We start from the raw sequence: 14,078 nt of genomic DNA, 5'->3' as shown, positions 1-14,078 counted from the left end.
AATGACAGCTGCTGTAGCGGCCACCATTTGCGTCCTGCCAGGCTGCTGTGATAGGCTACGTAATTACTTACGTAGCCTATCACGGCAAAGAGCAGGGACACAAATGGCGGCCGCTAAGCCATTTGTGCCGCTGCTCTTTCTGTGATAGGCTACGTAAGTATTTACGTAGCCTATCACAGTAAAGGCAGCCACACAAATGATGGCCACTACGCCATTTGCATGGCTGCCTTTACTGTGATAGGCTACGTAAATACTTACATAGCCTATCACGGAAAGAGCAGCAGCGCAAATGGTATAGCGGCTGCCGTTTGCGTCCCTGCTCTTTGCCATGATAGGCTATGTAAATACTTACATAGCCTATCACGGCAGCCTGGCAGGACGCAAATGGAGGCCGCAGCAGCTGGCCGAAAGACCAGCCGCCGCTGCTGCCGGAGCCCCAGGTAAGGTTCGTTCCAGGGGGATTCCGCGGGGTGGCGGGGGGTGGGAGGCCATTCCGCAATGGGTTTCGGGGGGCTGAATGCCAGTGCATTCGGCCTCACTGAAATCCGTGGCGGAATTCTCCACCATCCCTACTCTCCACCCACCCGTAAACATGCACATTTCTTATACTTTAATACAATACAGAGCTGGGGCAGCACATCCATCCGCATGGGGACGCTTCATGATCCCTTTCCGGTTTAATCCGGAGTTTCATCAGTTCGGGTTTGTTTCTCCTGCGGCACACAGTAGCCAGTAAAGCGACGTATACCTTAAGAAAAACCACTTGCGCTGGTCGAGCGGCACCCGAAGCCGCATTCGTTTGGGGTTGGGTGGGCGAGCAGAACAACGTCATGCCTTGCGTAGGTGTGGGGCAGCGAATGAGTGGAGGCTTGCTCTCCGCCCCGCTCTCCTTTCCCTGCTCAGCCAAGGGCAATGGACATGCATGACTTACGTCCGAGTAGGCCCGTTTAGCGAACACCTCCCCTCGCCTGCTCCCTCTCTCAGGGGACGTCGGGGGTGAATTAAAGTACTGGAATTAAATTGCTGTGGACGTGTGGACAGACTGGCTCCCGCCCCTCTCCCGCGCTCTGCACGCCTGTGCTTTGTCAAGTCGATAGGCAGCGTGCATTTCTTCCGCCCCTGTTCTCCTTTCTGTGCCCACTCCAGTGATATGGACAAGGGCAGCGGGACAATAGCTATTTGAGCGCCTAGAAATTTGCAGTTCCACACTCCCATTTATGAGCACGTTCAAACCACCCATTCAGAGTCAATAAAGCTCTGTGTAGCTGCACATCTCCATGTCTTAGCCCTCTGCTTTCTGGCCCCTGCATGCAGCTCTGAATCAACAGTCTTTCCCCCCTTGCTTGCATGCAATGGGGAGTTACTTCTGAGTAGACATGCAAACATCCTCCCTCCCACTTGCCTTGCTCCCTAAACCCTGGTGAATCAGAGAATAGAATAGTAGTAGGGTTGGAAGGGGCCTGTAGTACCAGTGAGTCCAACCCCCTGCTCAATGCAGGAATCCAAGTCAGAGCATCCCTGACAGATGGCTGTTCAGCCTCATCTTGAATGCCTCCAGTGTGCGAGAGCCCACCACCTCCCTAAGGAATGGGTTCCATTGTCGTATTGCTCTAACAGTCAGGAAGCTTTTCCTGAGGTTCTGCCGGAATCTGGCTGCCTGTGACTTGAGCCCAGTATTCCGTGTCCTGCACTCTGGGATGATCGAGAAGAGATCCTGGCCTTCCTCTCTTCCTCATTTGCCCTTTTTGCAGCCAACTCACATTGTTGGCTCATATTCAGCTTGTGATCGACAACAATTCCAAGATCCTTCTTCCTTGTAGTGTTGTTGAGCAAGTATCCCCCATCTTGTAACTGGGCATTTGGTTTCTTTTTCCTAGGTGCAGAACTTGGCATTTGTCCCTATAAAATGCCATTCTGTTGTTTTATGCCCAGCGCTCCAGCCTATCAAGATCACTTTGAATTTTGTTTCTGTCTTCCAAGGTATTAGCTATCCCACCCAATTTTGTGTCATCTGCAAATTCGATCAGCATTCCCTGCACCTCCTCCTCCAAGTCATTAATAAAAATGTGGAAGAGCACTGGGCCCAGGACTGAGACCTGCGGTACCCCTATCGTTACCTCTCCCCGGTTTGAGAAAATCCCATCCATAAGCACTCTTTGAGTCCAGTTCTGAAGCCAACTGTGGATCCACCAGATCGTTGTTTCATCTAGCCCACTTTGAGCTAGTTTGCTCATCAGGATATCATGGGGCACTTTGTCGAAAGCTTTGCTGAAGTCGAGGTATATGATGTCTACAGCATTCCCACGGTCTACAAGAGAGGTTACTTGATCAAAAAATGAGATCAGATTCGTCTGGCAGGATTTGTTCTTGACAACTCCATGTTGGCTTCTAGTACTCACAGCATTGTTTTCAAGGTGCTTACAGACTGATTGCTTTATCATCTGCTCCAGAATTTTCCCAGGGATTGATGTCAGACTGACTGGTCTGTAGTTCCCAGGTTCCTCCTTTTTACCCTTTTTGAAGATGGGGACAACATTAGCCCTCCTCCAGTCATCTGGCACTTCCCCGGTCCTCCATGATTTCTCAAAGAGAATAGACAGCGATTCTGAGAGTTCTTCTGCCAGTTCCTTTATTACTCTAGGATGCAGTTCATCTGGCCCTGGAGATGTGAACTCATTCCAAGTAATTCGGTGTTCCTTGACCATATGCCTATCAATCTCAAGCTGCAATCCTGCCCCTTCAGCCTGTACTTCACATGCAAAGACGTGCAAGAACACTCCTCTGGAAAAGTGATATTGTGAATGACTGAGCACCAGCAGTGCTGATCCTGATCCTTATGATGACAATGATAAACATGGTCCTGGTGGGATTAGGGATCATTTGGGGGCCATCTGCTCTTAACACCCATAAAGCTCTGCATACCTGAGAACTGGGAATGGTGGCGGGGGTGGAGGGGAAGGGTGTTGCAGGAACTAGTGTAACATGCTGTTTTTACAAAGGGAACCCAAAAGCAACCTGCCCACTTTCTCAGGAGTAAGCCTCATTGAAAATAATGTGATTTACTTCTGAGTAGACATGGTTATCCATGCCAGCTCACTGTTCCTTGAGGCAAAGAAATTAAAAGGGAGAAAAGAGAGACCCACCCCCATTGCTGTTTGAAGGTGTGCAAATAGGGAGAAGCTGAAGGTCAGCCCCTTCCCTCCCCGCTGTTTGAGGCCTGCTCTCCGCCACCCCCCCTCCCCCCGTGGGTGGTGAAGTGCAAAAGAGGAAGGGAAAGTGCCCACCCCTGCTACTTTCCCTTCTGCCAATCAGCGCCGCTCCAGCAGCCCACAGCGAGGGCAGTTCACCTCACACAGCCCCCCAACGTGCTGCAAAAGCGCCATGACGGGATAATCCATCAGAAACGCAGTTTCAGAAACACCAGATTTCAGAGCTAGAAACAGGGCACCGGCCACAGAGAAGGGCATGCGTCATCTGAGTCCATCACCTTCGGGGCACAGTAGGACCGGCATAAAAGCCCCAGGTAGATCCAGCCCGGGTCAATTAGGTTTTTAGGGCCACTAGCCTCCTCAGCTAAGCCGCTTTCTGTGCATGTGGTTAAATAGCCACCTAAAGCCGGGGCAGGTTCCAGATTCTCAACGAATCCCGAGACTGAAATGATTGCAGCTCTGCTATGGAGCACAATTCTGGCCAAGCTGTGCTGGCTCTCTGCGGTGGCCCCTGCACGCGCGCAAGCACGACTGTAGTATAGAGCTTCCACGTGCACTACACGCGCAATGACAAACAGACCTGGAAAAAACACATCCAGAATTTGCAGAAGAGGCCATCGACATTCATTCTGAGCTAAAGGTAGTTGGATAAAACTAAGTTTTGACAATTAAGTACTAGGCTCCGGTTACTACCATTTGCAATCTTCTTCTGGCATGCTTTTATTCCCGACAGTGCGTGTGACCCTGGGTCCTGCATATCAGAATCCTAGGCCTGGACTGGAATGGATGACGAGAGCTGTGGTAAGAGGCCATCTATATTTCCAAGATGGAGTTTGGCAATGTCACATTTATTTTCCTTATTCTTAATTTCCTTCTTATCGCTTCTGTTTCCTGTTCGGGACATTTGTCTAACAGTTTTAGAAGTTTCTTGAAATCCATTTTCTTATAACATGTACCCTTTTCATTTTTAATATTTCTACTCTAATTTATTGCCCTCCTTTCTGCTAGCCACTCTCTTACACTTCTTACTGTTCATCACAGTTGGCTTGTTTGTTTGAAACCTGTATGTACTAGGCTCCATCCTAGTAAATCCCCAGACCCTCTTCTCCAGGCCCTGGGCCAGCCTTTTGATATGCTTCCACAAGTGTAGTTAAAAGTTTGTTACATTCAGACAAGACGGATTTAACATGTTCAATATCCTTCATTAATATACAGAGCCGTCCTTCAGTTGGTAGGGTGCCCCTATTTGTTATCTTGTTCTGACTGGAGGACTCTTTCTTATGTTCTTTTCCATCACTGTGAGCTCTGTGATTTGTCTTAGCATCAGTTCATTTAGCTGGTTACCCTTTTCAAGTGGCTGCATTAGCTCTTGGGATGCCATATTCTCATTAAGTGCCAGCTCTAATGCAAGATTTACAGAGGATATGTCCTCTTTAAAGTCTTGAATGCTACCTTTAAAGTCCACAGACCAGTCTAAGCTGGGATTCGGGGCATGTAAAGACTCATCTTCCACCTCCTTATTTCCCCCCCACCCCCCACCCCGGCTAAAAAAAAAAAAAAAAGCGTAATCTTTGTTTGGTTTTTCTAGCTATTAAAAGGATATTCTCAGAGGTGGGTACAATCCCCAAGGCTCTGTATGCCTTTCTGGTAAGCACCATTTCTTAAAAAAGTTTTTTCCAACCCTGATAAGAACAATTTACTATTTCCCAGGCCACAGGTGAAACAAATACTCCCGCCCTTTGCATGTTTGAGTTTAAGTCCCAGGGCTTCACAGTCCATTCTTACTTGTACCATCTGGCTCACATGCAACAGCTGAACTTTTTATTTCTTCTCCTTCTGTCCTCTGCGTTTTCAGATCTCCCCCTCTGCTCTGTTGTAACTTTGTTATAACTCCAGGCAGGAACCATCCCAATAATATATGAGTAGTATAAGGTTATGAAGATTGAAAGGAAATAGCAATTGTCTTAGGTGGCCACCTATCCAATGCAGGGCAGGAGAAGCACAGAGGGGATCGTTCCGTCCGTGCTCCTCCTGCCCTGCCTTTTCGGCTAGACAGCTGCTATCGGCTGTCTAGCCGCAGGATGGCGGAGTGGGGGAGGAGGCTGCCGGATGACACACTGGATGTGTCATACCAGCACATCCTCCTTCCCCGCCCCAGAATGCCCCCCGGAACGCCCCGTTTTGGCCGCTCCACACTTCTCTTGCAAGCACGGACCATGGGCAGCGCGGAAGGGGGGAAAGGTCAGTTCTCAGGGAACCGACCTCAAGAGCATGGGCTCCGAGGTCAGTTCCTGGAAAACAAGATATCCTATGGCCATCTAGCCGCTGACTAGTGGCCATAGGATTGCTCCCTTAATGTTCTATTTCTTTATCTTATTTTCTTATCTAGTTCTTTTAAGAAACACACTTGTTTCTTATTAAAGTCCATATTCCCAACTGCATAAAATCTTAGTTTCAACTGCACAGTTTTTTCCAACCAAAAAAAATAAACCCATGGGATAAGGGGAGGGATTGCAACTCTAACCACCAGGATATGGTCCACTCTGCATTTTCTGAGTGGCAACTTCAAGGCAACCTTTGCAGTGCAAGGCTGTCGTCCTCTGAGTGTGAGCATCTTTACACCAGCCTACAATCCTGCATTTAAAAGGTCCCAGGGCATAGTCTGAAAGCACTTGAGACAGCCACCTTGCTGAAGCTAAGCAAGTTTGGAGGGGAATCCCCCTGGGAACCACATGTAGCCACCTTGAGTTCCATGATGGAAGCAAGGTGGAATGTAAATGTAGTAATAATTTAAAAGGGGGCTTTCTGCTTCTGTTTTAAATGCAGGGTCACAAGGGACTCCCTTCACATGCGCTTCCTTCCCCCCCCTTCTCCTCCCTACCTGAGTCTTCCATGTTTCATTGATCTCACTCCTCTTCCTGCAGCTTTTCCTTTTTCATGCAGGGAACTCAAGTGGAACACAAGTGGGGTAATTTAATAGCTCGTTATCTCTGATCTTTCAAAAAACAGAATAAATGTCATTTAGTGCAGGAGACACCCTGGAGGTTTGGAGGTTTAGTGCACCCTGGAGGTTTAGTCCAGGAGACACCCTGGAGTCCTCCAACCTGGAGGTTGACAAAGAGCCTGCAAACTTCTGTGAGTGAGCAATCTCAATAGCAAGATAAAAGCTCCATGTGAAGAAGCCCTAAGTCTCATGCAGTCAAGGAATATACGTATTTCTAAGTCAAAATGCATCATTTTCAGCTTTAAGTTGGTTTTGGAAAAAGAAGTACGGGAAGCTAATACAGTGCATTGCCCCCTCCCCAGTGTGTTTGCTTCCAATTTTATAGAAATGGGGTTGTCATCTTTCCCCCTTTATTTATGTCATAAGCAGGAATTCAGCAGGAAGCATTCTCTATCCTTGCATCTTTATGCTGAGAAAAGCTTCAGCTGTTGAACTTCTGCTTGCCATGCAGCTATGAGAGATATGGAGCCTGGGACCAGTGAAAATATATATTTTGGTGTGGCCCTTAGCAGGCCTTAAGGGTGCGGCCCTTAACAGCTATACGTTCCTGGCATTTCGGAGCTTGAGTGAACATGGAAAGCCCTTAGCACAACATGTTAAACCAAAAGGTTTTTTGTTTATTGAATTTCATTCCACTGTGAGACAGCTCTGCCTACAGTACTAGATGCCTGGACCATTTAGGATAGTAGGGCACCAATCTTATTTGCCTTCTGAGGACCCTGTGAGGACAGAAGACAGGTATTGTGGAAAGACGTTCTGAGGAAACTGAAGAGGGAAAGACAGAGGAAGGCAAGAGAGGTCCTGAGGAGGCTGAGCAAAGCCAGAGAGGGAGCAGCAGCATGGGCTGCTTTCTGCCCTCCCCGCAGTTGCCAGGCGGCAGCAGCTCTATAACAAACAGGCCATAACTGAGGCCCCCAGTTACTTTTGGGTCTGGGGGCTGCCCTCACGGGGGATTTGCTGCGAATTGGGAGCATCTCCAGGTTGTTCACAGCACATGGCGTCATGGCTTATCCGCAGCCACCCTGGAGATTTCCAGTGGTAAAAGCCAGATTTTCTGAGACTACTTTTGCTCCATTTTATTTCTTTAATTCAGGTTCTCTGTGCTTCTGGTGCTGTGTGCCCCTATCCCCTGCATTTGCTTCAGCATGATAGCCCTGCCCCAGGGTGTGTCTCTCATCTGGCCGTGACCTCACTGACCCCAGTCGAAGGGTGTTTTCCCTTCCTGCTTCACCCCAATGTTTCTGCCATTTCACAGCCCAGCACTCCAGATGTCAGAGCTACCTGCAGGTATTTATTTCTCCTCGCCTGTTCGCACCAGTTCACTTTGCTGCTCAGTATAGCTGGTTTTTCTTTTCCTCTAACCTCCATCAGCCATCCTGCAGAAATAGGCAACCCTGGCTTAGGAGCTGAATTAATTAAAAAAAACAGCAACACGTGAAATCAGTAAGGCGTGAAGGTGTGATCACACATCACCGTCACTGCATGCACTCAAAGTAACTGATCAGGGCTTAGCAGCCTCAGCCAGCTAAGAAGGGTGAGCTGCATTACATGGTTGGTGCATGTGCCCCCATCTGTACCTGAGGTAACTAATCCTGGTTGGGGAGGCACAACTTGCATCGAGTTGAGAAGTCATTACCGTGGGAGAGTGCGATTGCACATTCGGGCACCGAAAGTAAATGCAGCCTGCTTTCAGGAGTACGTTTTAAGCCCATGAAATCACAGTTGTGCACTATAGACATCATATGCCATAGCCCTTTCTGGTCTCTGTTTCTTTGGAGCTTGCTTTACTTTAGAATCTCGCCCTTCCTTTCTCTCTCCTGGGTTTTGGCTGTGGTACTTTTCCTGAAACTGTTTTCAATGGATGCAGCAGAGTCTGCTAGCAAGGACTGTGGGGTTTCTTGGAAGCATGAGGAAATCATTGCTCTCCTCGACATATGGGGGGAGCAGAAGATCCAGGAGCAGCTCCCCTCCAGTCACAGGAACACTGATTCCTAGGTGCAGATCTCCTGCCAAAGGACCAACAGGGGCCACAGATGAAGCGCGGTGGAGCGCAGGACCAAGACCAGAGCCACGTGGCTGGAATGCTGAAGGGTGGTTACTCACAACTCCCACTCTGGGAGCGATGCTGCCCCCTACCTCCCCTACAAGGGCTCCATGGCATCCTTAGGGGGATGCAACCTGAGTGGGCAAGCAGGCGCATTGCTACTCACAGAATGCCTGCTGCTCTGCATCATCTACATACCCAGGAAGGATCCAAAGAGCTTTCCAGCCATGGCCTATACACTATGTTGCAGAATACATGCCTCCGATGGAAGAAAATATAGGTAAGTCCTCCCCCTCCCCCACTTTCCATGTTCCCCATTATGCTTCTATCCCATTCTGCAACTGCTCATTTCTTCACACAGATGCTGACATTGCAGACTCTGCAGAGGGGGTTGTGCAGCCAGATCAGCCACGAGGTGAGTGGATCACCTCAGCAAGCTGCCATGCTTCCCACTGCCTGTGCCTGCACAATCTGCTGTAGTGAGAGGCACTGCTTCTCCTGAGGCACATGTCCCTGTGTGGTGCTAACCAGGTGCCCAAACCAACCCCCACCCGACAGCTCTCCACCATGTGCACAAGCAAACCCTAATGACACCTTCCTCTATACCACACAGCTCATACGTCTTCTGAAGCTTCCACGGAAGTCGATGAGTCCATGGATAACACAGGCCCAAAGACTTCCCAGGGGTCTAGCTTGGAGAGGGAGCACCACGCAGGTAGGTTCTGATGTACACCGCACATAATCTCGACACAAGACCGCACTGACTCCTGCAGTGGGTCTCATAATATCCTTGGTGCTACACCACCCTTCACTTGGAAGGGTATTCTTTGCCATCTCCCAGCCCAACACTCTCAGGGTGGCATTTTTATATGCCTGGGACCCTTGGCTCCCCTTACACAGTGTCTACAGGCCCATGGCAGTGGGGCATACCCAGAGGGAGGTAGCATATATGCCCAGCACCCTAGGCTCCCCTTATGCAGTGACTACAGGCCTGTGGTGGTGGTGGGGTTACCCAGAGGGAGGTGTGCATATATACAGCCTCCCTGTACATGCAGATGTTTGCGAGGTGCCATATATAGATTGCCACTCATTTCGCCTCTGGAATGTTGGTGGTTTGCCTTTCCAGGACTGGCTAGAGAGCCCCTGCAATGTTGAAGAGGGTCCCGCGTGACATCCTGAAGTTAGCGATCCACTGCTCATCATCCCAAATGTTGAGAACAAAGTTCTCCCACCAGTCCTGACTAGTGGGAGATGCCACCAACGCCACTCCATTTGGGGTCTGGACATGTGGAATGCAGCAGCCTGCCCCTTCCCATAAAGCTGTAAGTCAGTTCTTCTCCTGTGCCTTTTCCTCATCTCCCTTTGAAGCTTCTTCACTCTGGACTCCTGGTCCGCTGGAACAGGAAAAGGGAGAGCATAGCCCAAATGCTGGAAACCAACAGGCAGATTGCAGAGATGCACAGCTGCACAAACTGAGGATCCATGTTGGAATGGCTGCTGTGCCACATCTGCACAGGACCGAAAGTCATAGGCACTGACTGGGCATGCTCATGTAGAAGGAAGGGTCAGAACCACCAGAATCACCAGACAGACCAATGATGTTCTTCAATGGCCTTCATTACCTCCCAAAATTATGTACAGACTACCCATTCCATACCTCAGCCAGACATGAGGTTGCCAAAATGTGGATGCGCTTTCGCGAAGTAACTGCGACATTTCCATCCATTGAAATAGCACATTTACAAAGCCTCTCTCTTTGTCAGGTGGCGACCAGGGGGTTAAGCACGTTTAAGTCACACTCCAAACACAACAGAGGTTTTATACACCGAAAAGGCAGAGGCAACACAGGGGCAAAGCAAACCAGAGAGCAACTACCCTGTACATTCATGGTTGCAAGACAGAGAGATTGTGTTTTCGCACATGGGAGAGAGTTGTCCTATCCCAATATTGCAATTTTTGTTAAGGGGTGGGGGGAATTGCATGAAAAGCATGGCACCACGGCATCAGTGGGTTATTGCACATTGGATGCCTACTGGGGGCGGGGGGGGGGCATACCCAGCACCATGCACTGGCTTGAGAAAGCAGAGCGGGCAGAACAAGGTGAAAGATGGGAGGGCAGGACCAGGCTCTCTGAATGATGATGTGAATCGGCATTGCTGAGACTCCGCCCAGAAGCCACCCAAAAAATTTGCATTAGAGTGCTATGTGACCTGTCCAGAGCCCCAGGATGGACAGGGGATGGTCTGATTTTTCCTGCGTCGTGTCCCCCCAAATAGAGCAGATATTAATCAGTTAACAAGCGCAGGAAAATGGAGAGTGATCTCAACCTGTTGCCATGAAGATGCCCCCCTGGACTGCACAGCTACAGACAGGTCTTAAGAAAAATAACCTAACTTTATGGACTATATAAGTATTAGACTCCCGCCCCTCCATTTTATTTCTTAAAGACTTACTTTATTCATTTGGAAGTTTGTTTTGCGTCCTCCCCACCCCTTCCCCTCCCTGTTAAATAAATCCTAGATCCTCTTTTATAAGCTGCTCACTGGTTTTCCCCCACCTGCTTTCAGGGAACAGGGTTCCTGGTGGGCTGGAGGCATGACACACTAGTTTGGGGTCAGCATCTTTCTCCCTCATCTGCTACTGTAAGTATGAACCCAGGTCCCATGGTTTTCAGCACCCTGCAGGGTTGCTGGTAGGTTAAGTGAGGTTACCTTTGGAAACTGTGCTGGGACCTGGGTTCACATATACAGTGGTGGATGAGGGAGAAAGATGCTGACCCAAAACTGGTGCCTCCAGCTCACTACACTGACCCTCTAATTATCTTATGGAATTTATAATGACAAGGAATGGCCACTTGTCACTTGGGTGGCATTTCAAAATAATTGGACAGTCATAATAGATGAGAGGTCTGTCAATGGCTATTAACCGTAATGGCTAAATGAAAATCCGTGTTCAGAGGCTATATCATCAATTCCTCTTATAATAAACTGAGTGGCCCCCTCCCAACTAGTAGGGTAGCAAAACAAGGCTTGCCAGCTGCTTCCCTTTAAACCTTTCAGGCCCGAAGGCACGTCCAAGTGTCAGCAGGAGGGCTAGGGGTTGCACATAAATACATGCACACTCACACATCACCCCCATCCCAATGATCCTGCACACAATAGCTGGGGTGGGGAGGAGGTTGTTTTGGGGTCGCTGAGGGAGGGGGATGCCAAGCCCAGTGGGCATTGCTGCTTTGGCAGTGTCATTAGCAGTGTGGAAGCAGTGATGCTGGCTGCTTCTGAGTTGCTGGGGTGGGGGGGTCTAGCCTCCTCTGGATCCCAGCAAACCCAACCAGCATTACTGTTTTCATACCACCATTAGCAGCACAGAGGCAGTGGTGCAGGTCAGGGAAGGGGAGGACATGGGGCCAGAGGTTGTGCCCCTTCTGCTTTAGACCATAGCCTTGAGGAGGGAGAAACTGGGGTTGGGGATGTGCACCATCTGGCACACATCCCTAACTCAATTTTCTCCACCTACAGGAGCCACCATTAGGGCTTTGCCACACCAGGCATTTATCCCACAACTTACCAGGGCTTCCACTTCTTTGTGGGATTGAGCTTGGCTCCTTACACAGGTTGACACAGGCTGCTTGTTTTTCTCAGCAAGTTCTTTATGTTTTATTTTACAGCCACTAGATGGTGCTGCTGTTACAGTGCCATTACGGAAGCACATAGCAAGTAAAGCGCTTCATAATCACTTCCTAAAGAAAAATTTAACTTTCCCTGCACTTTACAATGGCGGGATAAAGGTAATAAACTGCGGGAGGGGCCCTGGAGGTTGACAATGTCATGTAAAGGACTCGCAAACTTCTGTGAGTAACCAATCTTGATCACACGGTATAAGCCCCATGTGGAGAAGTCCTTAGAGTCTATTTCTGTTATGGCTGTGCACAGAAAAAAATACTTGATTAAAACCTAATCTAGAACAGTTCTGATATAAAAACCTCTGGAATACTTTTTTAATGTGTGTTTTACAAGTAATAAGAGCAATGAAGTAGTCATGCTTAAATAAATAAGTGCTATAGTGCAAATTAAATAACTGATTAAAAAAAAAAATCAGTTGGGGAAAAATGATCTAAAGTGGCTGTTCGGGGATATTTTACCTTCCGCTCCCTCACCCATGTGGCTATTTCATGCCCACTTGTGCGGACGAAATGTAGCAGGATATACACAGATAACAAGCTTGATATCCCCAGTAGTGTGCAAAGTCGATTGCAATTCTTCTTGTAGCTTATAGCAAAAGAGCAATGAGTTGGTAACTACAGGAGCGGTCTTTCTGGATATGTCCCAAATGGTTTGCTACGGGCAAGTCTCTGCACCCCTCAGCATCACCAGTCTCTGAGGATATTGCTATACTGGAACCAGTATTGCCACTTTTGCAATTTGTCTAATGGGCATGTCGTAAGAATTAAACCAACACAGTAGACGTTGCAAGGCACTTGGTAAACTTATAGCCCAGTCCTATGCATGACTACTTAGAAAGAATTTCCACTGAGTTTAATCACTCCCAGGCCCAGGTAAGCCTGTATAGGGCTGCAGCCTAAAAAAAGCTATCTAGCATAACCAATAGTACTGAGGACAGCCTGAAATAACTCATGTGTTAATTCATTCCCTCCCCAGTCTAGGTCTATTTGTGGAAACAGTACTGTCAGCTCAACAGATGGTTAGGGGAGGAATTAAAAAATACTTCTGATATCTTTTTTTATGTTTGTTTCAGCTGGTTACTGCACTGTGGGCGACTTTCTAAGCGGGCATATGCCATTTTGGGGCGGCTGTTCTTGGAACCATAAAGAGGTCAGAATTGTGGACCTGATTGCTGCCAAATGTCCAGTTCCACAAAGGACTCTCTTCGACATCTCTTCAGGGAGGTCCTGTGATCAGTTATGTCTGGCTGAGTTTGAAGCCAAAAGTCTTTTCACCCAAACATTCCTCCTTCCCGCACTTTGGACACAGCTGGGAAATACTGTCACCACCAAGGCGTATGACCTCCCTGGTCTCTTACTTTAGGAGGGAAGAGCAGACTCATAAATGAACTGAGCCAGGCCTTTGGGGGGGAAAGAGGGGTAAGAAAATACTCTTTCAGAGACAGGACATTCTCCATTTGATACAGAGGGTGGCAAGGGCGGGGAGGCAAGAGACCACCAGAGGACGTCAGTGACATGCATTACTGTTTTGCCACTCCTTCCTAGTATTGTGCTTACAGATACTGATACTTTATTCTGTTCCCTCAGTCTTAAAAGTTAAGTCATACTGATAATGGTGTATTGAATTTTTTGAAAACACCATGAATTCTGCTTATTGGGGGGTGGCTCCTCCGCTGCACACGGAAACATATTCCCTCGTAAGATGGCGGGGGGAGGGACGGACTTGCAGGGCTACCACCGCCAGAAGGGACACTTTGCATAGCAGAATCAAGATCAATCCGATAATCACTCTGCCCGGTGTTGCCATCTTGCAACACACAAAGTAGCATGATTTCAAAAATATCTCAGTATGGTTTCTTGATAAGCATCAAAACTACCTTGGAACAACCTAAGCATAACCAATAACTTACAACAACAACAAAATACCACACAAAAACTGCAAGTATTTAACTTTCAAGATGAACAACAGCCTGTTTCTTAAAAGATTACCCTTGCCATGAAACTGTAGCTCAGAGGAAAATCTTTCCCATTGAATGTTACTAGCAACAGATCACCAACTTATCAAAAATGTGGAAATGCCACCAACCATTTGTGGCAGAAAAAAATATCACACCATATTTGAATTAATATGGACATCCA

At 48.2% G+C, this 14,078-nt stretch overlaps 1 protein-coding gene across 1 annotated transcript; it reads left to right on the top strand.

Annotated features, from left to right (window-relative positions):
* Positions 1-256: 256 nt before the first annotated feature.
* On the top strand, positions 257-13,550 carry LOC146340881 (uncharacterized). The gene is made up of 5 exons (XM_084808224.1): positions 257-440; positions 3,943-4,010; positions 8,619-8,672; positions 8,871-8,972; positions 13,013-13,550. Exons 2-5 carry the CDS (start codon positions 3,992-3,994, stop codon positions 13,300-13,302), a joined length of 465 nt encoding a protein of 154 aa, XP_084664350.1. The 5' UTR covers positions 257-440; positions 3,943-3,991; the 3' UTR covers positions 13,303-13,550.
* Positions 13,551-14,078: the final 528 nt, after the last annotated feature.

Source organism: Heloderma suspectum, chromosome 6 (genome assembly GCF_057233095.1).
Source record: "Heloderma suspectum isolate Gila_16-S chromosome 6, 16-S_ref, whole genome shotgun sequence".
Classification (NCBI taxonomy): Eukaryota; Metazoa; Chordata; class Lepidosauria; order Squamata; family Helodermatidae; genus Heloderma; species Heloderma suspectum.
This window is presented reverse-complemented; position numbering and strand designations above follow the sequence as displayed.